Below are 26,402 nucleotides of genomic sequence, written 5' to 3' on the forward strand. Positions count from 1 at the left end.
GGCCTAAAATTCCTTGAGTGTATACACGTGAGAGAGTGTTATGAGGTCCTTTGTATTTCCATAACTTATTTTTTGCAGCAAAGTTTCACAAATAGATTCGAGGACGAATCCTCTTGAAGAAGTGGAGAATGATATGAACCAAAAGACATCAATCATACAATATACTTCAATGAAGATGTGAAGAAAAGGTTGTCAAAATTATCAAAAGATGTTTCAATTCATGCCACATTGAAGAAGAATGAAGTTTGATTGTTATAAATTTTGGGTGGGTTACAATTTAGAGTTATTGTATTTCATTTATGTATTTTAAGACTTTATTTACTATAGGTTACAATTACATAATGGTTAATTATGGCCATTAAGTATGAATGTTACAACTCTTGGAATGCCTTTAGTAGTTTCATTTTGAGGCTATATAAAGCCATGTATGTTGTATTTGTAAGAGACTTGGAAAATATAGTAAAAGAAGCATTTGTGCTCTTCTTTAGCCAATGGCTAAGTTTCTTTGCAATTCTATGTAGTTTAAGTTGCATGTAGAATCATTCAAGCTCGACGTGATCAATCTTGCTTGTGGAGTGATTCGAATCTCAATCAAGTGTTCTTGTCTTGAGATATTTGATCAACAAGAATCATTCAAGCTAGACATGATCGATCTTGCTTGTGGAGTGATTCGAATCTCAAACAATGTTCTTGTCTTGAGATATTCGATCAACAAGGTAATCCGAATCTTACTCCCCTTGTAGTGGTTTCTTATCTTATCAAGATGCCCCGCTTGATTGTTCTAAGGAGGTCTGTCTGTCCACCCGCTTGGTCTGTCGTTACTTTCGTTTGGCCTATTGGGGCTTCCATTTCAATGACCTTGCGGTTTATATGTTTTGTCCCAGTGTTTGGAGCCTATGTTGTTCTTCTTTGGTTACCCGCTTCGTTCCCAAAGTCTAGGAGTCTCTTGGCGCTGGCAATTGCGGTAGCTAGATCTTGGATATTTTTCTCGTGTATTTTTTTTTTGGCCCACGGTTGTAACCCGTTTATAAAGAAGAATACCTTGTTCTTCTTTGATGTGCCCCTTGTTGGGTTTTATGTCCTAAAACTCATAGTTTGTGAACAAAACATATTCTATTTTCAATAAAATTATTATCGATGTTTATTCAATAAAGATTGCTATTGAATAAAGTGAATTTTACGATTATTAATCTAAATCGAATAAACTAAGAACACTCTGACTATAGTATGATTACTTGAACTATATGTAGAGACATAAGAGTGGATCAATTTCAAGTATATAGTCAAAATGATCTATAGTACAGGGATATGGTTGAGTACCTTATCCTAGGGACACTATGGATGTGGCCCACTTTTGTATATGACATAAACAATGTGATCACTAAATTGTACATGCGAAGACATGTGAGTGGGGGCGTCCTATGCAATGAGTATTGCATAAGATCGGACCATGAAGAAAATTACTCTCACTTTATAATGTAGTTTACTGTTGAGACTGATTTTCTTTTCATTCGATGACCTAGGTAACTCGATCTTAATCTTGAGCTAACCATGAACTTCTTTTCATTCGATGACCTAGTTTTTCCTCATCGATTCTGAACCTCAGTCTTATACTCTCTGAACTTTTCAAGAGCTTCGAGCTTGTGATGCATTAGGTAAATATAGCCATACCTTGAAGAATCATCGATAAAACTGATGAAATATTCATACCGTTCCTTTTCTTGTTTTAATTTTTATCTGATTTTTATCTTTTATTTTATTTTCTTTTTAATTTTATTTGTTTTTTATTTCGTCTTTTTAGTCACGATTCGGTTTTTTGAAGCCTCGAAAATTGGGTCATGACAATAACATAATTATAAATATTCAAAATTGATATTCTTATAAATATTCAAAATCGATTTTTATGAAATGTAAAGTTAAATAATAATTGGTTATTTGAATGATTAAAATATGTTTTAAAATAATTTTGAACTTGAAATGATTTTAACAATTTTGAAGTTACCCTTGTGTTCTAAAACGTGGTTTGATATGAGTTTTTGTTTAAAAATTAAAATTATAGCATTCATTATTATTTATCACAATTTTAAAACTTTTCTCAACCTTGCTAACTTTGACTATTAACGTACTCATTATGTTATTTTATTTTAGGTTTTTTTTTGGACACTTTATTAAAGTATTTTCCTTTCTAGAATTAAAGTTATAATTAATAATAATAATCCTTAATTAATTAATAAATTACCATATATAAGATAAATTTAAAAGTTTATATGGTTTTATTTAATTCATTTATTCCAAGATAATTATTAAAATAGAATTATAAATATTCAGATATTACATTATTTAGATCTAATTTTAATTTCTAGTTAATCAAAATAAATAAATGTACATGATTATAAATGGTTAATTAATCATCCAGAAATACATTAAATTTATTTAATTAGTTAAATTAAATAAAAGATTTTATTTTTAATAATCGAAATACTGCTTTTTTAAAAAATTTAAAAAAAAATTACTTAATTTTAAAACTTTACATAGTTTTATTTAATTTAAAGATAGATTATTAAAATAGAATAAGAAATATACTCATATTTAAATATTTTTGTTTACCTTATTTAGATTAAAACTAAATTTAATAAAGGGTTGGAAATATGAAAATTTAATAGGATTTGAGTAAATAGAAATAACTAAATAAATACTTAAATAACATTTTATTTTTATATTAAAAAAACAGTGAGCTTTACCAAAAACACGGCCATCCTTTCCTAGTTCTATGTAATAATTTCAATTTCCACGTCATTATCTCTCTCACGCCTACAAATAAAACAAAGAATTTTAAAATCCATGCAATCCCATGGCGCCTACTATATTTCTCCTTCTCACACTACTTTCCATCGCCGAGTCCACCGCCGGCAAAGGCGGTGGTTTCAAGCTGGAACTCATCCGCCGCCGTCTCTCACCCGGCAACGTTTTGCCGATGGCAGCCAAATCACAAATTTGGCCGGAAACCAGCGAATTTATAGTGAAAATCGCCGTCGGAACGCCGCCGACAGAGGTGCATGCAATCCTCGACACTGGCAGCGATTTATTTTGGGCTCAATATCATCCATGTGCGAAATGTTACCAGCAAACGAATCCAATTTACGACCCTTCAAAATCGTCAACCTTTCGAACCCTTTCTTGCAAGTCGCCGCAGTGCCATTTGAGGGGGTTTGGTGCGGCATGCTCCAGCACCGACACGTGTAAGTACAGCTATAGATATGGAAGCAGATCTACGCAGGGAGAATTGGCGAGTGAAAAAATGGTTGTAACTTCGAGGTCTGGAGCGACGACGCCGTTTCCTGGGGTGGTGTTTGGTTGCGGACATAATAATAGTGGAACGTTTAATGCCAATGAAATGGGATTGATCGGATTTGGAAGAGGAGCGATTTCCTTCGTTTCTCAGGTATATATATATTATCAATTTCAATTATTATTAACATTTTTAAAAACATTATTAGCATCTTATTTAAATAACTATAAAGTTCAAAACCTTATAGTTAATGTAACTTCATATTCACAGATAGGTCCATCGGTCGGCGGTAGAAAGTTCTCCATTTGTCTGATGCCATACAACACCGACCCGAGAATCTCAAGTAGCCTCTCTATCGGGTCGGGTTCTGAAGTTAAAGGACCCGGAGTCATCACAGCCCAACTCGTTCGAACATCCGACCAGACATCTTACTCTCTCACCCTCACGGGAATCTCCGTCAGAAAAACCCTCGTTCCGTACAGTACGTCGGGACCTCCGGTCAAGGGGAATGCGGTTCTCGATACCGGCACGCCGCCGACTCTCCTCCCCAAAGAATTGTACGGACGATTAGCTGCTGAAGTTCGGCGGCATATCCCGTCGAAGCCCATTGACGATGATACTCTTTGCTACAAAGATAATTTGGGGGATTTGGTGATGACTTTGCACTTCGACGGCGGCGTGGATCTGCGATTGAGTACGGTTCAGACTTTCAATAAGATGCCGGATGGGTCCTTTTGCTTCACCGCGATGGGTGTTGATGACAAGGACGCACTCATTGGGAACAGTATGATGGCAAATTTTTTGGTTGGGTATGATATTGACAATATGACCGTGTCGTTTAAGCCCACTGATTGCACCAAAGCTGGTTGAGATTTTTTGGGCCTGAAAACAATACGTTATTTTATAACTATTACTACTTTCCTCGTAACACTTTTGAGGTGACGTTAAGTTTGTTTTATTCATAAAATTTGGAAAGCATTTATTAATATATGCACAACTATATTCTACTTTAGTCAATATTCTTTGATTTCTTTTTAGTAATTTTCCGTAACAAATTTTAAGGTAAAATTAGACATTAATTATTAATTATTTTTATTTAAGTGGTGAAATAATATAATTAAATTTACTCTAATTCAAGAGACCTTTTACGATTTCCAAAATTTAGGCACAATGATGGAATCGATGTCGAAGATCTGAGAAAGGAGATTAGGGTTTTGAGGTTGGAGGAGAAGAATCTGATAAAAAATCGACACCGAAGATTTGAGAATCCTCAACCTAAACCTTCAGTAGTCCAAGGCAAGGTGCTTTCACGAATCGCACCTCCCTATTTCGTCAAAAATGTCTAAGAACTTAAGATTAGTCCGCGAATGTCTAGATCGAGATGTTTATCGAAATTTTGGTGTGCTAGTGACGTTTTTGAGTGATTCTTGTACTTTTACCCTTAGGAGTGTGATTTTCGTAAGTTTTGGAGTGAAAGTGGTCGAGATTTCCGTTCGAATCGATGTTTCAAGAAAACACTATTTTCGGTAAGAACTCGTATTTTTCTACAAATTCGAACTCGAATAATAAGACGTGTGATTACCAAAAAAATATAAGAAGCATATATGGGAGAAATAGAATATGAGATCTACAATATTCGTGAAGCGATTCGGATTATGAATTGGAAGATTTAAAAATCGAAAGAAAATGGATTGAGAACGCTAAAAACTCACGTTTCTCGAAATTTGGAAAAAACGCAGGAGGAAGAGAAGAAAACCACCAAGCGTCGGCTGGCGTACGGAGGAGCGCAACAGAATCAGTGTTCGACACATGGCGCATTTCGGCTGGTGAGGCATGCCCCGTTCACAATTGCACTTTTGATAGCAGCGAACTTGCGATTGTGCGTTACTCACTTTCCAACGCCAATCAATGTATGCTCGAGCCTCTAGTAATAAGGCAACCTAATCCTTAGCCCAATGATCCAAGCTTTTATTTTAGCAAGAACCCTTGAATCAAAGTAATTAACACCTTCTTATGCGAAATTTGGATCAACCAAGAGATAAGGCTAGAATTAGATTACCTCTTACGATCGAAGATCTAGAAGTAAGATTTGAAACCTTGTTCTAAATTGAGTCACTCCACAATCTAACTTGATCAAGGCTTGATTGAATGGCTCGGGTGCAATTCTACCAGAAGAATTGCTTGAAACTTAGAAATGACAAATATGATGCTCGGATTTCTAAGGGAAACGTCTCAATTTGAGATATGAATTACATTCATAAACGAATCTGTTTTTTTACATAACATATTGTGGGTAATTATAGTCTCTCGACAAAAGATGTTTGTGGCCGGGATTCAATCCCGATATGTTTGTGGACGGGATTTATTCCCGATCCCCTTTAATCTCCACAAAGAATAAGTCAAATTGACCATTTGACTTTTACATAATTTATAAAATTAAACATAGTTTTTCTAACAAATGTTGATGTGCTTGAGTGGTTAATGCAACAGACTTAAAATCAATTGATCTCCTTTTTGAATCTTTATGACATTTTTCTTCTTGTTTGTATTAATATGTTCTTTCCTTTCATTAGTAGTGGGACGTATATATCAAAAGTTCAGTGTGAGATTAGAATGAGATAGATTATTTCTAATTCCAAGTAATTTAGTAATTGAATTGACTGGCTAATTGAGGTTACACAAAATCGGAGCCTGAACGGAACGTATATATTTTTCTTGCTTGCTTTCAGACTAAAAGTTAGATCATAGTTGACGTCACTCCTTTCTTTTTGTGTATCGTCTAAATTCCCTTTGTGTATGTGCTTCCCGGAAACGTATAGTAATCTATTTCATTATCTAAATCGGGCCAATCAACTAGACCCAATACTGTATTCATTCGAATCGGGAATATGATGCTACCAATAATTGCGGTAATTCGCATATGGCACATATGGCTTTCTCCCATCAATCAATACTCGTTGAAGAAATGGAAATTGCCCTATTAGTTTTTATTGGATTTGGATCCATCGGGACTGACTGACGGGGCCCCCCAGCTTCCGCCTTGACAGGGCTCTGACCAATTGAACTACAATCCCGGGGAAATCAAGTGTACACGTTGTTGATTTCATTTCCTTCAAACCTTTTCATGTAGATTTTTTATTCGAATTGGCATATTTTACCAGACAGAGACGCGAGGAATAGATTGATATGCGTGGAGACAGTTACTTTAGTAAGAGGAGTATGGATTCATAGTCGTTATTGTCAAATTGATTGATAATCCATCTATCTGGCAATCAATCAAAAAAGAGGGAGGGGTTAATATTCCTTCCTTCATATCCAGCAGTTCTGGCGAAGGACAAATGGAACATATCATTTTATGGTGGGATACGCGAATTAGTGGGCCGAGCTGGATTTGAACCAGCGTAGACATATTGCCATTTACAGTCCCTCCCCATTAACCGCTCTCGCATTAACCTGGGAAGAATCCATTCCAAGCTTATTCATAATCCATGATCCACTTCCTTTCGGAGTACCCTACCCCCAGGCGAAGGTGAATCCCCGCTGCCTCCTTGAAAGAGAGATGTCCTGAACCACTAGACAATGGGGGCATACTTGCCCGACTGCCATCATACTCAGACTATCCGAAAAGTATAAATAGAATAGACTCATATGATGCAATTCGTAAGGATTTTTCTGTCTATCATTATTCCATAGAATTCTAACTAGATTATTCTTTTATTGATTGAAATAATTCGAAGGCTAGTACCCTTCCTTCCGGAAGTTATTGGTGGTTTCCCATATGCTATAAATGGGATGAACCTCAATTTCTCATACTTAATCTCATTGATTCACTCATTGGTAAGATAAAGTTAGGTAGGTATATTTCGATCTCACACTAATCCAACCAAGAAAGACAAAGAAAAGGAAAGAAAAGGAGGTAGGAACTAACTGGGGAAGAGAGGGATAGGGATCAACAAGTTATTTCAAATGGGGTTCTCGCCATCCAAGTCTAATTGTTTTCTCAATGATTTGGTGAATGGATCCATATTCAATTCGTGGGTGTACATGTCTCAATCAAATGAATTGAGTTAGGGTGAGGCTCATCAATTGAATTAGGCTCGGTCTTATGATGAAACAATGAATTGATCAAATCCAATATCAATAAATAAACCATTTTACCTATACTCAGTAGATAGAGTAATCCCATTTTCCGTTCCTGAATGAGCGAGTGGATAAGATCCATTTATGTACATTCTTTCTTCTCATTTCTAATAATTATATACATGCAATTCATTGGGCGGGGCTAGTGGCTTATTCAGAAATTGAATCAAATAGGTCGGCCTTTTTCACTTAGTGGTAGAGTAACGCCATGGTAAGGCATAAGTCATCGGTTCAAATCCGATAAGGATGAAATTAGAACAGTGGATCCCTTTGATTGCATTTTCATATTGATTTGGCCCACATACAGGAATCCGGCGAGATTTCCGATTCAATCCTCTTGGTTGTAGACGTTCTATAGGAAAATTGGATGGCTATTTCCCTTTCGCCACAGAGAAACCCTTATTCCAAGTCACAACATATGAGCCCTTTCCAAACAAACAGAGAAGATCAGATAATAGAGGATAAGATCAATCTATGTGCCAAAGATTTTCCATATTCTTTGATGGTCCAACGATGTGACGAAGAATAGAAAGGAGAAGGGGAATGAGACTTGAATTTACTTTACCAGCAGTACAGTATTGAGTGAATAATATTGATCTAGGTTAGGTTATGGACCAATCAAAAAAGGATTTAGATATTCAAAACCCATTAGATAGAAAGAAAGAAAGAAAGAGGAAGGGACAGTAGAAATCAGACAGAAATGATAGACTCGAAGGCCCTTGCTATGCTATGAGGTGTTCGAAAATAGTTCACGTTAGTTGAATAGGAAGATCCACTATGTCTATAGCCGTTGGTAAATTGACCAAAGACTCAAATGATTTCTTCTTCGAGATTATGGATGACTCGTTACGGAGGGACCGGTTCGGTCTTGTAGGTTGGTCCGGTCTATTGCTCTTTCCTTGTGCCTATTTTGTTGTCGTAGGAGGTTGGTTTATGGGTACACCCTTTGTAACTTAATGGTATACCTAACCATATGGATTGGCAAGTTTCTATTTGTTTGGAAGGATGCAACTTCTTAACCGCCGCTGTTTCGACTCCTGCTAATAGTTTAGCACACTCTTTCTTTGTTGTTACTATGGGGCCTGAAGCACAAGGAGATAGATTTGACTCCTTGGTGTCCATTACCATTAGGTGGTCTGTGGACTTTTGTTTCTCTCCACGGTTCGGACTAATAGGTTTCATGGTACGTCTGAACTTGCTCGATCTGTTCAATTGCTTTGTTTGTTTCCGTATTCCTGATGATTGATCCACTAGGTCAGTCTGGTTGGTTCTTTGCGCCTAGTTTTGGTGTAGCAGCTATATTTCGATTCATCCTACTTTTCCCGGGAATGAAATAATTGGACATTGAACCCATTTCATATGATGGGAGTTGGTTGCGGGTGGATTGGGCGCTGCTCGGCTATGCGCTATTCATGGTGATATCGTAGAAAATCCCTTATTTGAAGGAAGATGGTGATGATGCTTCAAATACATTCCGTGCTTTTAACCCAACTCAAGCTGAAGGAAGAAACTTATTCAATGGTCACTGCTAACCGCTTTTGGTACCAAATCTTTGGGGTTGCTTTTTCCACTAAAGGTTGGTTACATTTCTTTCTGTTATTTGTACCAATAACTGCTTTATGGCCGAGTACTCTTGGAGTTGTTGGTCTGGCCCTGAACCTACGTGCCTATGACTTCGGTTCTCAGGAAATCCGTGCAGCAAGGGAAGATCCTGAATTTGAGACTTTCTATACCCTACTATACCCAGAATCTTCTCTTAACCGAAGGTATTCGTCCTTGGATGGCGGCTGAAGATCAGCCTCATGAAAACACCTTCTATTCCCTGACGAGGTTCTATACCCCGGGGAAAGGCTCTTTCTTTATTTAATGGAACTTTCTAGCTGGTGTCATGACCAAGAACCGGTTTGTTTCGCTTGGTGTGCCGGGAATGCCTGACTTATCCATTTATCCAGTAAACTACTGGGGGCTCATCTAGCCCATGCCTGATTAATCGTATTCTAGGCCGGAGCAATGAACCTATTCGAAGTGGCTCATTTCGTACCTGAGAAAGAAGCCCATGCATGAACAAGGATGAATTTGACTTCACTTCCCCACCTAGCTACTCTAACTCTACTCTAGGTTGGGGCGTAGGTCCTGGTGGAGAAGTTATAGACACCTTTCCGTACTTTGTGTCCGTCTGGAGTACTTCACTGAATTTCCTCCGTCTGTAGTATTGGGTTTTGGCGCTATGTATCATGCACTTCTGGGACCCGAGACCCTTGAAGAATCTTTTCCCTTCTTCGGTTATGTGTGGAAAGATAGATAGAAAGAAAATGACTACCATTTGGTTGGGGTATTCACTTCATTTTGTTAGGTATAGGTGCTTGCTTTTCTTCTAGTATTCAAAGCTCCTTACCTGATTTTGGAGGCGTATATGATACCTGGGCTCCGGGGGGAGGAGATGTAAGAAAAATTACCAACTTGACCCTTAGCCTGTGATATTTGGTTATTTACTCAACCTTTTGAGGGAGAGAGAGAGAAGGATGGATTGTTAGTGTGGACGATTTGAAAGATATAGTTGGTTGGGGGGGCATGTATGGTTAGGTTCCATTTGTATACTTGGGGGAAGGAATTTGGCATATCTTAACTAAACCGTTTGCATGGGCTCGCCCTTGTATGGTCTGGAGAAGCTTACTTGTCTTATAGTTTAGGTGCTTTATCCGTTTTGGCTTTTATTGCTTGTTGTTTTGTCTGGTTCAATAATACTTATCTGAGTGAGTTTTACGGGCCGGCTGGACCCGAAGCTTCTCACTTCTCAAGCTCAAGCATTTCCATTTCTAGTTAGAGACCAACGTCTTGGAGCTAAGGTTGGATCAAGGACCTACTGCTACTGGTTTCGGTAAATATCTAATGCGTTCTCCGCCGGTAGAAGTCATTTTGGGGGGAGGGAGAGACTATGCGTTTTTTGGATCCGCGTGCTCCTTGGTTAGAACCACTAAGTAAGGGGGCCTAATGGTTTGGACTTGAGTAGGCAAGCAAAGATATACAACCTTGGCAAGAACGACGTTCTGCGGAATATATGCCCCATGGGCTCCTTTAGGTTCTTTCAATTCCGGGGGTGGCGTAGCTACCGAAATTCATGCAGTCAATTATGTCTCTCCTAGAAGTTGGTTAGCTACCTCTCATTTTGTTCTAGGATTCTTCCGATTCAGGTCATGAAAAGAACAGGTTCAAACGATCAATTCCTTTTTCCTTTCTTCATTTCTATCTACTCTTTGTTTTCTATTTTGGCTGGGCTATCTATCCCACCTAGCTGAGCCATTCCCCTTTATGATACTGAGCCGGGGAAACAAACCCAATCAAATAAAGAATCTATTTGCCGAGCAAAAGGAGAGAGAGGGATTCGAACCCTCGATAGTTCTTTATTTTGAACACTATACCAAACCGATTTTCAAGCCCGGAGCTATCAACCACACGGCCATCTCTCCGAAAGAGAATTTCCATTTTCTTTATATTCCATCCCACCGAATAGAATAGAACATTGACATATAAGTTGATACCATTATAGTCTAGACTATATCTCAGGCGTAAATCTAGAAGTCTATTTATATGGATCTAGATATATATGATCGAGTATCCCCCTTATTTCTGAATGAAAAAAAGACTACTACCCTGAATCCCATACATGCTCAAGTCTTAAAAAAGAAGGAAGTAATATAGAAGAATACATTTCAATCTCTACCGGGTACATTTTATCAAAATGGTGGCTGACTGGTCAAGGGATCAAATAGTCTTTTTAATAATATGGAGGATTAGAAGAGAAGCATGATTATAGCCTTTCAATTGGCTCATTAATTAGTACTTCAATAATCTTACTGGTTAGTGTGCCCGTTGCATTTGCTTCTCCTGGGGGTTGGTCGGCGAACAAGTAATATTTTCCGGTACATCGATATGGATTGGATTAGTTTGGTTGGTTGGTGGGTATCCTTAATTCTCTTATCTCTTGAACCTCTTCGTTCTTGATACAAAAATGAAATGAAACGACCCTCCCCTAATTCTTTTCCTCCCATTCGTAAAGAAAACAAAGCTAATATTAATAGTCATTATAGTTACCAAGATCAAACCTCTTTTGAGACAAAACAATGAGATTTAGCGGAGATAGGATTTGAACTCGTGACTGAAAGGTTATGAGCCTTGCGAGTTACCAAGCTGCTCCACCCCGCGAAGAGAAGAACTGTGAACTAATAGACAAAGAAAGATTGAATGCGCCCCCCTATAACCATATCTTTACAAATAGAATAGTCAAGATTTATATAAAGAAAGAAAAGGGGTCCTAATCATAGAAATGAATAGAAAGGGCTATTTCAATCCTTACTTGATCTTCTTCCTTCCCCCAGGCAACAAGCATGCATGAACCATTTCCCGAAGTATAAGTCAGTATGTGTCCAGATAGCCCAAAGAAAGTCTCGATCGTTAGCTCTCAGTCTTCCGGTGAAAAAACAACGTCGGTCGATGAAGACGTGTGGGTGCACTATTACGCGGTGGGGATTGTCACTTGCCATGAATTTCCCATTTCTCACTCAAGGATGGAGCTTTTCTTATTTCTTTTTTTAAGGAATGATATGGAAATCAACCCAAGGGAAAGTATGGAACGAATTACCTTGATGATCAAGATCAAGAGTAAAGAAAACTCGTTTCTAAACTCGTGATTCGAATCACTCCACAAGAGGTTTGATCAATACCACATGAATGACTCTACATGCAAGTTCTAAACACAAGAATTTGCAAAGAAAGTTTAGCTCTCAACAAAGCTAAAATAGAAATTCTATTCTTAATTCCAAAATCTGATGTCTAATCAAAGAAAAGAAGGCTTTATATAGCCCTTACAACCTTAACCTATGGATATATAACTCCCAAATTAAATGGGCTAGTAAATGAAAAATACCCATAACCTCCATATTAAAATGGCTAGTTAATGGTGAAATATAATAACCTATGTGGGTTACAATATAACCGTAACTCCTATATTTAAAACTAGCTTAAATATGACAAACAAATATTTAAACTATAATTAAATAATGCAATTAATAAAATGTGCTTATTGACTCATACTTGGACTAGTTTCATAAATTCAGCAGAGTTCATTAAATGCAACTTAAAGTGCATTTAATTCATCTCTTTCTTGAAGCTCAACTTTGCACAACATATAAGGGAGGTCTCTAGCGTCTTCTAGAATTTCCTTTGATGAGCTCACCATAGCTTGAATATAACTGTATAAGGTTTGTTGTAGCTTCTTAGCTCTCGTCCTTGTAATTGGACCTTCAGGTATGGAAATTCCTTGGTCGTGGTTCATATCACCCGGTCTGGCTGGCCCATTCCTCGAAAGAAGGTTTTACGCCCTATCTACCCCAATTTTGACTTCTGGTTTCGGCTAACGAATAATCACTCATGCACCTGGAGTCCTCCTCTTTCCGGACAACACATACAAAGAGCCCCGCCAATAGTGAAGTAATTAGTGAGCCTATGAGAGATTTTTATACTGAGTTTCCTTCTTTGTCTCTGCTATCTCCCATTTTGGTTTTAGTTATTCACTAGAGAAATTATGATCTGGAAGTGGATCCGGGGCAAGTGTTTGGATCTATTATGCCATAGCCAAGAGGCGCTCAACGGATCTTTTAAATCTTATCAACCCTTTATATAAATAGAATTAGCTTTTTATCAAATGGATTCTCTAATCTATCTCTGTATCGTTTAACCTTATACCAAAGGAAATTGAACGATCTTGCTTGGTTCTTCCCTGCTTGAGAAATGATCCCTTTTAGTTGATTTGACTGATGCGGACAACAAACTATAACAAATAGACAAATTGCTAACTAATAATACTAGTGAAATATAATGGAATAGCTATGAAAGAAAGAGAGAGAGAGTTTTCTTATTTGAAAGGCCTTGTGATCTTCAACCAATTTTGTGCTTCTATAGAATTACCAGGAGTCATTGATATAGTATAGCTTGTTTCCAATACTCAGTGGCTTGATTGAATCAAGCCTCCGCAATTTCCGAATCTCCCTATCGAATGGCCGGCCTGTTCTCCCTGGTCAGAATAGGCAGGTAAATTCCTTCCTTTCCTTAGAACCGTACTTGAGAGTTTCCTACCTCATACGGCTCAACCAACAAAGAGTCAATTCTTTTGCTGTCCAAACCATATCGAATCTAATTGAATGAAATTTCTCATAGATCTAGTAGCCTTTTTCTCGAGTTATAAGCAAAAGAGGTGAATTATATAAGTTTCAAACTTCTTGCTGAATAATGAAATCTGTTTGATCTTTTCTCCCACCTGAAGAAGAATAAAGCATAGCCATTCCACTATCCTTACAATTTGATGAAAGATAACTATCATCTCGGTTTCATCTATCAATTGATATAGAATCCTTGAACAAAGCCTTTCTTTCATAAGATGGAAAAGACTGACTGACTGTCTTTGGGATCTGATGCTACACCGCTGCTCAATATGGTCTGGTATCCACCCTATTACATATCCATAAGTAGATTCCTTCATTTTGATCTTATAGGCATAGCATGATATAAGTAAGCTGTTTTGATTGTATCGACCAAAAACCTGACTAATGGATCTTTACAGTGCTTTTTCTATCAATTAGATCCTTTCTCCATAGAATCAACTATCTGCCCCATGCAATGTGGCATGGCTCGCTCCTGACTCATTGAGAAAGGGGCACGGTCAGAGATTCTGTGAAGGACCCTAAAGCAAGTGAATTTGTCCTAACCAAAGAAAGTAGATCTATCGATTACGTTCATCTCATAAAGATGTTCCTTTTCACTCCTAAATTCAAGCAAGTAAAACTAAACGACAATAACATAACTCCTAGCGCAAAAGAGTAGCCGCTGGCCTATGCTATTTTCTTTCCTATAGAGCTTGGACCCACGCACAAACTCCTATCGAAAAGCTAGTAAGTAGCCTTTTTCTTTCTATAGCTTCAAAGCCAAAGAGGAAGTTTCTTCTGATTGGAAGGTTTCCGTTGTAGCAGTAAAGAAGAAGGAAATTTCTGCTGCTAAAGAGTTGTTTCAATACCAAAGGAGTGAACTTTGCTGTCAAGGTTATAGAAGTGCATCACAAGTTTCTAGAAAATGAAAGAAAGAATAATAAAGGGGTTGAATAGTATATAGAACGCCCGCTTACTCCCATCTCCTCTTATGTCCAAGAAAATAATGATCTCATCTTGATAAATTGCGCATTGATCAGGGTTTCGAATCTCCAGACGACTTTCTTCAACTGCCCCTGTTCCACTTGAGATAATCAAAGGTCAGGTTCTTCCTCTTCCCCTCAGCCAATTCCCGACCGCTTTCCCACCTTAATATCAAGGAAGCCCACCCCAGTATCATGAACGCAGAGCGTCGACTGTAACAGTAACAACCGTGATGCTGTCTCGTAACAGAAAGACAGAAAGAAATGAAGTTCCATATCTTTTTCTCAAGGGTGAGGTTTGGAACCCAGTCACTTTACACCTAGTGGGAGTTATTGAATAGCATAGCTCTGATCCATTGAAGAAAAAAGAAATGAATCGAATAGGAACTCTCATTGACCTACTTAACTAAGTGGTTAGAGTCTGATATATGGCATTGGTTCACGATCCAATAGTAGCGAAGCCGAGGTTCTTGCTACAAGACCAAGACTTGGAAGGAAGGAAGAACGGGCAAGCATTTCCATACATTTCTATAGAGCAAAGGAAAGGGGAAGCTCGCAGAGCTTTCTCAATGTTTTAGAAGGGAGACGGGGCTTTTATCCCAAACCATCGCCTTATTGCACACACAAACAAAAAACAGAAAGCACTGCACCCTATTAGGTTGATAGGGAAAACTAAGGCCTTACCTTTACAAACAAAGGGCGCTATAGGGCTTGACTAAGAGTTTCGAAAGGAGAGGGGAGAAGCAGTAAGACAGAATTTACAATGAAAGAATAACGAACCAGAACAAGAATTAAGTAAGGAGAAAGATCAGAGACCGTAAAGGAGAGGGGAGAAGAGAAGTAGCGAGACTGTAAAGAAGAGAAAAATAGCTTTGAATTTAAAGAACCTGTAAAGGAGAGGGGAGAGTGAGACCGATAGGTTCAGGAGTAGGAGACACACCGTATGGGTTTTTGTAGGAGCAAAGAGACCTACAGAAAGAAGGGAATGAGGTCAGAGAAGCAACGAGATCGAAGGGAGAGGAAGACGGAAAGGAATTCTCATCATTTTATTAGGGAGAAGAATCAGAGGAGAGGAGCGAAGCAACGAGATCGTAAAATAGTTCAACCCTTGTTTATAGGAGAGTCAATGAATTAGCTACTGAATGACCCTATTTCCCTTGTTTACAGTTCGTTCAATCAAAGACCTATTCTATTTACCGAGTAAAAGAGTGAAAGAAGGTTTGGTTCGTTCAGTAGTTCTGTCTCATTCATAAAGAAAGAGTGTTTACAGTTCTTCAATCAGGTTCAGGATCATTAATCTTGAGTTGAGTGTTGGAAGTTCAAGAATAAATAGATGTAAGTTCAGTAGTTCAGGGAAGGGACATATCGGTTCAGTCGCTTCTCTTCTCTTTCTTGAATGAGATGATGATGATTCTTTAACCTATACATACTTTGAAGTCTCATTCTTGTTTCATTCTCTTCTTCATTCATTTACTCTCGATTGAATTTGATTCTGAATGAATAATAGGGTCAGGTAATATCAGTTCAGTAGCTAATTCATTGACTATTTCAGGATTTCATTCATTGATTCAAACACTGTTTAGTCTCATTCATGTTTCATTCTCTGATTCTTCTTCTTCTTCCGGTTCCTGTTCCGGATTTCATGAAAGAATAAATGGGTTCAAGGTCAGGTAATAAAAGAAAGCTATAAAGGCTAAGACAGACAGAGAGGAGCGAAGGATAATTAATGTTGTTTCGTCTTGAAAGCGAGAGGAAAGAAAAGCAAAGAGAAGAGATCTCGTTCAATAAAAGAGCTACTGAATGAACCAACCCATTTACTGAGTGAAAGAATCCATAGGGGAAGGGAGAGTCAAAGGCAGAAGACGAAGACAGAGGTTACAGTTCTTCAAGTTATTGAGTTCAGGCAATGGAATAGCTTTAACGAGTTCACTCTCATTCATCTTGAGTATTTACTGTTCAGGGAGAGTCAATTCAATCCTCAGCTGCTTTACCTGCTTTACCTCCTTCAATAAGGCAAGCAAGGGAATAGAGGAAAAGATTCAAGTTCAGTAGTTCAGGATCATGAATGTTGATTCTTCAAGAAATTCATTCTCTGATTCTTCTTCTTCTTTTCTTCTCGTCAGGGGAAGGTGAACGATTTCATTCATTTACGAGACGGGAAAGTGCAGGGAAAGGAATATCAGAAAAGAAAAGGTTTTGGTTCTGGGGAAGAAGTTCAGTCTCTCTCATTAATTGTGACGAGGTGAATGAGCTTCTCTTTCTTCATTTAATTCGGTTACAGTGAAAGAAGAAATAGGAAATAGGTATAGGTCAGGTAATTGAGTATAAGGGGAAGGAGTTCAGTTCGTTCACTCTCATTCATCTTGCCCTGATTGAATGAATTTACTCGATTGGAAAGTAAGCTAATTCATTAACACTGTAAAGGGAATAGAGTCAAAGGTTACGAAGCTTTACCTTCCTCTCATCCAGCCGCTTTACCAAGTTTACTGTGTTTGTGAATAAATAGGTTCCGGAGCTCAGCCACTTTACATTACAGTTCAATCCGGTTCAGGTTCAGGAGCTTTACCCCTTTTTGACTCTCCTCTCCTGTTTTTGTTCCGGTGATTCATTGATTGAATTGAAAGAAAGAATAAATGGGTTCCGGTTCAGTAGTTCAGTCTCAGGAATCTTCTCTTGCTTGATTCTTGGCTTTCAACACTTTCCGGTTCAAGATTGAATGAATTGAAAGAATATGCTTTACCGAGTTTACTGTTCAAGAAGAGAAGGGAAGAGAGTATAAGGAACTTGACCTTCAGATCATCCTGTTTACCTCGTTCAATCTGTCTCATTAATGTTGAGTCTTGGCTTTCCTTCCTCTTCAGTCGCTTGACCTTCTTCGAATAACTCACAATAACGAAATTTACCTCAAGAATGAAATGAAGGAAAAAATAGGGAGAGGACAAATCTTTCTTTCATTTTCAGAGTCCTCAGAATCAAAAGAAAGCAATAGAGAAGGGACCGGCGTTGAGTCTTGACTTGAAACACTTTCTTTTGGAGAGTAAATTCATTAGTTGCAGCGACTTTACCTTGTTCAAGACTGAGTTCAATCAGGTTCAGGATCAGAGAAAGAAGCAGAGGTTCAGGATCATTCATCTTTCTTACAGGAGAAGAGTGAAAGAAGAAAAAAGAGTTTACCTCGGTTACAGTGAAATCCGGTCAGGTAATAAAGTCAAAGTTCAGTCAGGGGGAGGAGAAAGAATCAATCAATAGGAAAAGTAGCTCACTCTCATTCTTGTTGAGTAGTCTTGACTTTCTCTTCAATCACCTATTGATATGAACCACGACCAAGGAATTTCCATACCTCAAGGTCCAATTACAAGGACGAGAGCTAAGAAGCTACAACAAACCTTATGCAGTTATATTCAAGCTATGGTGAGCTCATCAAAGGTAATTCTAGAAGACGCTGGAGACCTCCCTTATATGTTGTGCAAAGCTGAGCTTCAAGAAAGAGATGAATTAAATGCACTTTAAGTTGCATTTAATGAACTTCGCTGAATTTATGAAACTAGTCCAAGGATGAGTCAATAAGCACATTTTATTAATTGCATTATTTAATTATAGTTTAAATATTTGTTTGTCATATTTAAGCTAGTTTTAAATATAGGAGTTAAGGTTATATTGTAATCCACATAGGTTACTATATTTCACCATTAACTAGCCATTTTAATATGGAGGTTATGGGTATTTTTCATTTACTAGCCCATTTAATTTGGGAGTTATATATCACATAGGTTGTAACGGCTAAATAAAGCCTTCTTTTCTTTGATTAGACATCAGATTTTGGAATTAAGAATAGAATTTCTATTTTAGCTTTGTTGAGGGCTAAACTTTCTTTGCAAATTCTTGTGTTTAGAACTTGCATGTAGAGTCATTCAAGTGGTATTGATCAAACCTCTTGTGGAGTGATTCGAATCACAAGTTTAGAAATGAGTTTTCTTTACTCTTGATCTTGATCATTAACGTAATCCGTTACATACTTTTCCTTGGGTTGATTTTCCATATCATTTGGTATCAGAGCTTCAGGATCAAGATCGGATATATGTTTCTTTGCGCTTATCTCTTTTAATTCTCTTATAATTTTTTTTCTCAGTTTGGGTAGAATGTTCATGTTCTATCACAAAAATATATAACAAAAAAAAAAAAAATCTTATATTCTTTAAAGTGTTAGATCTGGATCTTATCAACACTTTGTTCTTCTTTAAGATCTTCTAAATCAATTTTCTTGTTGGTAAATTGATTAGATTTTGCCAATCAGAAGGAAAAAAAAAAACCATTGAAAGAAAGAAAGTATATTGATGTTAAATGTCTTTCTTTTTTTCCTCTTGATTATTATATGTAACTCTCATATGTTACTACGTCTAAATTAGTCCTTAATCATTTTCTTTCTTTAATTCGTTTATTTGTCGTTATTCGGATTGCTCCTTCAATACCCTTGTGTATGTGTTGAGTGTGCTGTCTATTCACTTTGAATTGCACTTAGCTCTATAACATAGCTTGTCTCACATCCCAATTTGTTTTTTGGAGTGTGATTTGTGTGTGCTCAATTGTGAGGGTGGTTTGTAAGGGAGTGACACATTGATTCGAGTGTTGAGTGCTAAACACGAGTGAACTACATTTACGAGTGAATACACGTGAGGGAGCGCTTGTGAGGTCCTTTTTTTTTTCTTTTACCTTTCTTCTGTAGCATGGAAAATCCAGAGGACAATACTGACATTCATGATGCACGATTGAGAGAAGCCCAACAACGAACCATGGAAAGACTAATTCGAGGAATAGAAGAGTTGACTGATTGAATAGGCAGATTGGAGATTCAAAATCAAGCTCGACAGAGGATTCCACTACCTACGCCCTCAACCGATACATATGAGGGCGACAATTCTGATCACCACGAGGATAATCCACATGTGGTTGGTCATGGCTTGATGCAAGGGAGAGACCATGGAAGAAGGTATCATAATTTACAACAACGAGTTCCTTATGATGATAGAATTGATCGTAACGTGGGGAGCATCAAATTAAAACTTCCCAAGTTTTACGGCAAAACCGATCCAGAGGAGTACCTTCAATGAGAGAAAACGGTGGAGTCGGTGTTCAACTGTCATAATTTTAGTGATGAAAAGAACGTACTGTTATGCATTGCTCAATTCAAACAATATGCTCAAATTTGGTGGGATAAATTGATGTCAAGTAGGAGAACAAATCTTGAAGCACCAATTGATTCATGGGTCGAGTTCAAAGAGTCCATGAGGAAGCGTTTTGCTCCACAATATTTTCACCGGGACATGGCGCAAAAGCTTCAAACATTGAAACAAGGACGCAAATCTGTGGAGGATTATTACAAGGAGATGGATACATTGATAGATCGACTTGAACTCGATGAGGACATGGAGGCTCTCATGGCGCGGTTTCTTAATGGGTTAAACACAGAGATTGCGGACAAGACTGATTTACAGTCTTATTCTAATATTGAGGAGTTGTTGCACATTGCAATTAAGATCGAGAGGCAAATCCAACGAAGGTCTCAACGGTATTCTTCTAAAACTTTTCCCAATTCTACTTCTACATGGAAAAGGGATAGTAAGAACATTGATTATAAGCATAGAAATCAAGAGATTAATGAGAAGCCTCAAGCTAAATTTGAGAAAGAGGAGAGTTCTAGAACAGGGAAAGAAAAAGTAGAAAAGTCTAATGTTCGAAATAGAGATTTAAAGTTTTGGAGATGTCAAGGGGTAGGAAACTATAGTAGAGATTGCCCAAATGCAAGAATTATGACCATCAAGGAGGGAGAAATTGTTATAGATGACGAGGCACATGACGACATAAATGAGGAAACTGATGAGAGTGAGGAGTTTAGTGAAGAGGACCCTACACATATATCTTTGGTTACTCAACGAGCTCTAAACACCCACATTAAGGAGGACGGCCTAGACCAAAGGGAGAACTTGTTTCAAACTCGGTGTCTTGTTCAATCTGTACCTTGTAGTGTTGTAATTGATAGCGGTAGTTGCACCAATGTTGTGAGTTCCATTATGGTCAAAAGACTTAATTTAAAGACACGACCACATCCAAGACCCTACAAGCTTCAATGGTTGAATGATTGTGGGGAAGTACGGGTAACTCAACAAACTCTTGTTTCTTTTACTATTGGAAAATATGTTGATGATGTTTTATGTGATGTTGTATCCATGCATGTTGGAGATTTACTACTGGGGAGGCCTTGGCAATTTGATCGTCGGGTAATGTATGATGAGTATGCAAATCGATACTCTTTTACTCACAACGGTAGAAAAACTACTCTTATTCCATTGTCTCCAAAAGATGTATTTATTGATCATTGCAAACTTGAAAAGAAAAGGCAAGAGGCTGATGCAAAAGCAGAGATTGAAAAAGAATCAAGTGAAAAAAAGAGCTTGAGGGAAAAGCAAGAGAGTAACACTCAGCCTAGAGAAAAAAAAAGAGAGAAAAGCCAAATCACTAAGCTTGTATGTTAGATCAAGTGAGGCTAGGAATGTTTTGATCTCTAACCAGACTATTCTTGTACTTATGTGCAAGGGATCTTGTTACTTTACTAACATGCTTAACCCTTCTTTGCCTAGTGATTTTGTTGTGCTTTTGCAAGAGTTTGAAGATTTATTTTCTGAGGAGAAGCCTAGTAGTTTGCCACCACTTAGAGGGATTGAACACAAGATTGACTTCATTCCTAGCGCTCCCATTCCAAACCGACCAGCTTATAGAACTAATCCAAAGGAGGCTGAAGAGATACAAAGGCAAGTAAGTGAACTCCTTGCTAAAGGGTATGTACGTGAAAGTTTGAGTCCTTGTTCTGTTCCAGTTATTACCCATGTACGCAATGTTTTGACTACTTTAAGAAACGAATGTTTGTATGTAAATTTAAAGAAATGTAGCTTTTGCATGGAAAAAGTTAACTTTCTTAGGTTTGTAGTTTCATCTAATGGTGTTGAGGTTGACGAGGAGAAAGTGAAGGCTATAAAAGATTGGCCTACACCTAAAAATGTAAGTGAGGTAAGAAGTTTTCATGGTCTTGCAAGTTTCTACCGTAGGTTTATTAAGAATTTTAGTACAATTGCTTCACCCTTGAATGAACTTGTTAAGAAAAATGTATCCTTTATATGGGAAAAAGATCAAGAACTTGCTTTTAATACTTTGAAAGAAAAATTGAGTTCTGCTCCCTTGCTTGCATTACCTAATTTTGAGTCTACTTTTGAAATTGAATGTGATGCTAGTGGAGTAGGATAGGTGTTGTATTAATGCAAAATCAAAGACCTTTAATGTTCTTTAGTGAGAAGTTGACTGGTGCATCTTTGAGGTATTCAACTTATGACAAAGAGCTTTATGCTTTGGTTCGTGCATTGCAAACCTGGCAACATTATCTTTGGCCTAAGGAGTTCATTATTCATACGGATCATGAAAGTTTAAAGCATTTGAGAGTACAAAATAAACTCAATAGACGACATGCTAAGTGATTAGAATTTATTGAAACATTCCCTTGTTGCAGATGCATTATCACGAAGGTATGCCCTCCTCAATACTTTGAATGCTAGGTTGTTGGGTTTTAAACACATAAAGGATTTGTATCAACATGACATGTTCTTTGCTCCTTTTGTTGAATCTTGTGAAAAAGGACTCATTGTGGATAATTACTTGTTGTTAGATGGATTTTTGTTCCGAAAAGGCAAACTTTGCATACCATCTTGTTCCATCCGTGAGCTACTTGTGAGGGAAGCTCATGGAGGTGGTTTAATGGTACACCATGGAGTTTCTAAAACTTATGATATGCTCTCTGAACATTTTTTTTGGCCTAAAATGAGACATGATGTTCATAAAGTTTGTGCTCGTTGCATAGCATGTAAACAAGCTAAGTCTAGGCTTCAACCACATGGTTTATACTCCCCATTACCGGTTCCTAATGGTCCTTGGATTGATATATCAATGGATTTTGTTTTAGGTTTACCTAGGACTAGGAAAGGTTATGATAGCATCTTTGTTGTGGTTGATCGATTTAGTAAAATGACTCATTTTATTCCTTGTCACAAAACTGATGATGCAAAACATATTGCAGACCTGTTCTTTAGGGAAGTTGTACGATTGCATGACATTCCTAAAAACATCGTTAGTGATCGTGATGTAAAATTTTTAAGCCACTTTTGGCGTGTTTTATGGGGTAAGTTAGAAACTAAGCTAATATATTTAACTACTTGTCATCATCAAACGGATGGACAAACTGAAGTTGTTAACAGAATCATGACTGCTATGCTTAGGGCTATTATTGATAAGAATCTTAAGACTTGGGAGGATTGTTTGCCCTTTATAGAATTGGCATATAATAGGGTTGTTCATAGCACTACTAAATGCACATCTTTTGAAATTGTTTATGGCTTTAATCCTTTAACCCCCCTTGACTTGTTACCCATACCGTCAAAAGAGTTTGTGAATTTTGATGCAAATGCCAAGGTTGAGTTTGTTCATAAACTGCACAAGCAAGTGAAAGAACAAATTGAGAAACAAAATTTTAAGGTTGCCACCTGAATTAATAAAGGACGTAAGTTTGTCATCTTCAAGCCAGGAGATTGGGTTTGGGTGCATTTTCGAAAATAAAGATTTCCTACTCAAAGAAAATCTAAGCTTTTACCACGAGGAGATGGACCTTTTCAAGTTCTTGAGCGTATCAACGACAATGCTTATAAAATTGATTTACCAGGTAAGTACGGTGTTAGTACAACTTTTAATGTTGTTTATTTGAGTCCTTTTGATGTAGGTGATGGCTTTGATTTGAGAACGAATCTTTTTCAAGAGGGGGAGAATGATATGAACCACGACTAAGGAATTTCCATACCTGAAGATCCAATTACAAGGACGAGAGCTAAGAAGCTACAACAAACCTTATACAGTTATATTCAAGCTATGGTGAGCTCATCAAAGGAAATGCTAGAAGACAAGTGCATTTAATTCATCTCTTTCTTGAAGCTCAACTTTGCACAACATATAAGGGAGGTCTCCAGCGTCTTCTAGAATTTCCTTTGATGAGCTCACCATAGCTTGAATATAACTGTATAAGGTTTGTTGCAGCTTCTTAGCTCTCGTTCTTGTAATTGGACCTTCAGGTATGGAAATTCCTTTGTCATGGTTCATATCACCTATTCTATTCTATTTAGATCGAGTAAAAGAGTGTTTGAAGGTTCAGACAGAAGTAATAATAGTCCAGCCAGGAGGTTACAGTGAAAGAAAGAAGAAGAATCAGAATCAGATTCGAGACCGTATAGGTTCAGGTTAAGGATAGGAGCGGATCATCCAGCCTATTTACTTACCTTGTCTTTGAATAAAGAGAAGCGCAGCAAGCTTTACCGAGTTCAAGAGTGAAAGAAAGAAGGAAGAAGACCCTTTACCTTGTTTACTGTTCGTGTTTGAATAGTTCAACTCGAGTTTAATGCCCTAAAAAATAGGGACAAGTCATTAAGTTTACCGAGTTTACAGTGAATAAATAGGTTCAGGTCAGGTCATATCGGTTCCGGTTCTGGTTTGTTTCAAAGCTGCTAATTCATAGACTCTTTCAAACACAGTAAAAGCATAGGTGTAGGATTGAATTCATTGACTCGACTAGAAAGGAATATCTTCTTCCATTCTCGTTAGGTGAAGGAAGGTTCAGTCAAAGCAAAGGGTGTCGGTTTCGTCGTCATCTTCTTTTCCTTACTCTCCTGTAAAGAGGTGATTTTTCTTCTCTTTCTTTCTCTTCGTTTACAGTTAATAGGTTCCGGAATAGAGTCAAAGGGAAAGGTTCCTATCATTCAGCTGCTTTTCCTCGTTCAAGAAGAATAGTTAGTCCAGGTTCAAGCAAAGAGTCTTTGTTTACAGTTCAATCAATAGGAAGAAGAAGAAATAGGAAAGAGAGTTCCGTCTCATTCATCTTTCTTTCGTCTCCTTCTGTCATTTTCGTCAGGTGAAGGAAGGTTCAGTCAAAGGTTTGAGGTTGAGTCTTTCAAAGCTGCTAATGAATTTCTTCTTAAACAACAGTAAGAATGAATCTTGCTCGAGTCTTTCCCCTTATGATTTAGAAGGGAGGGAGAGTTAAGGAGTTTACCTAGTTCAATCTGTCAAAGGGTGTCAGGTGTCGGTTTCGTCGCAGTCGTCTTCTTTTCTTTTCTTTCCTGTAAAGGTTCTGAAAGTGAAGGAGTTTACCTAGTTCAATCAGTCAAAGGTTTGAGGTTGAGCCAATCAATTCTCTTTTCTTTACTCGACAGTAAAGGGAAGGAATGAACAGACCTACAGAAAGAAGGAAAAGGTTTGAGCTTTCTTCTTTGACAGTGAAATCCGGGGGAGAGAGTCAATGAATTAGCGGCTTTACCCCGGTCAGGGAATAGAGGTGAAGGGGAAGGTGAATGAGCTGATCTTTCTTTCATTTGTTGAGTCTGAAGAATCAAAGAAAAGCAAAGAGACCGAGTTGACAGTGAAATCCGGTCAGGTAATAAAGTCAAAGGTTACGGAGTGAAATCAGGTTCAGTAGTTCAGGGGTTTACCTCGTGTTTGAATAGTAAAACCCGAGTGAAAGAATAACAAACAATAACGGAACAAGGCAAGGAGTTCACTCTCATTAATCTTTCATTGAGTCTTTCCTTCCGGTTCAGGAGTGCAAGCAGCAAGAAGGTTCAAGAGTTTACAAGCAAGAGAGGAATAGGGACAATTGAGAGAGAGATAGTTTACGAGGTTCAGTCTCATTAAAGGTTGAGTCTTAGTTTACAGTGAAAGACTAAATTCAGGGAGATTCTCATCCAGCCTATTCCATCTGTCTCATTCATCGAGAGTCTTGACTTCCTCATTACCGAGTTCAATCAGGGACAGGAGAAAGAGCAGTTAAGTTAAAGAAGAAATAGGAAAAGGAGAATTCATAAGGAGGGAGAAAGAACCAAGCGGGGAGACTCGAACGAAGGAAGAGGATTTCATTCATTTACTCTCATGTAAAGAAAGGAGTGAAGACGAAGACAGAGTTAAAGAGTTCAATCAGGAAAAGGGTAGTGAGTTTAGTTCGTAAAGTAGAATGAATCTTTCGTCTTTGTTTACAGTTCGTTCAAGAATAACAAACAATCACTAACTGAAGGGAATAGGGGTTCCGGTTCCGAAGCTTGACCTGATTCTCAGCCAGCCTATCTATTAAATTACCTCTAAAATGAAAGAAAAAATAGGGAGAGGAGTGAAAGAAGCAAGAGAGTCAATGGAATCCTCAGTTGCTTTACCTCCTTCAAGAAGAATAGTCCAGGTTCGTGAAGTAGTGATTTCGTTTATCGAGTTCAATGAAAGCAAAAATAGGTCATAGAGTAAAAGGTTTAAGGTTGAGTCTTGACTTCTGAATTACCTTTAACCCTAAATACCGGGAAAATAGCCCAAAAATAGGGAGAGGCATCAAGAAAATCATTAATGGTCCTTACAAGAAAAAGAGTGAAAGAAGGAAAAGGTTCAGGGTTGAAGTTGAGTAAGTAGGGAGAGGGGCGAAGCTGCGAGACTGTAAAGGACAGGGGACTGAAAGCTTACCTTATTATTATGAGAATTTGGAAAAGGGGAAAGGTGCAACTTTGGAATGTGGTCTGGGTCTGTGACATCAGATAGCCAGCAATAGAAGAATGAGCCAAAGAGCCTGAATCTAACTAGTTGATGGAGTCTGATTCAAAGAGTTTTTTTTCGTATTTGGGCAGCGACAACCCTCCACCTGCCTACGTAGGCACTAAAACTTTCATCACCTTTCTG

At 37.8% G+C, this 26,402-nt stretch overlaps 1 protein-coding gene across 1 annotated transcript; it reads left to right on the top strand.

The window, feature by feature from the left end:
• The first annotated feature begins 2,851 nt into the window (after positions 1-2,851).
• Positions 2,852-4,159, top strand: LOC111476802 (aspartic proteinase CDR1-like). The gene is made up of 2 exons (XM_023120617.1): positions 2,852-3,442; positions 3,560-4,159. Exons 1-2 carry the CDS (start codon positions 2,852-2,854, stop codon positions 4,157-4,159), a joined length of 1,191 nt encoding a protein of 396 aa, XP_022976385.1.
• Positions 4,160-26,402: the final 22,243 nt, after the last annotated feature.

Source organism: Cucurbita maxima, unplaced genomic scaffold (genome assembly GCF_002738345.1).
Source record: "Cucurbita maxima cultivar Rimu unplaced genomic scaffold, Cmax_1.0 Cma_Scf00001, whole genome shotgun sequence".
NCBI lineage: Eukaryota > Viridiplantae > Streptophyta > Magnoliopsida > Cucurbitales > Cucurbitaceae > Cucurbita > Cucurbita maxima.

Bases quoted from the DNA above. Each gene is read 5' to 3' on its own strand.
- LOC111476802 (XM_023120617.1), top strand. From the start codon at position 2,852: ATGGCGCCTACTATATTTCTCCTTCTCACACTACTTTCCATCGCCGAG. The intron at 3,443-3,559 runs GTATATATATAT...TCATATTCACAG, and splicing joins CGATTTCCTTCGTTTCTCAG to ATAGGTCCATCGGTCGGCGG.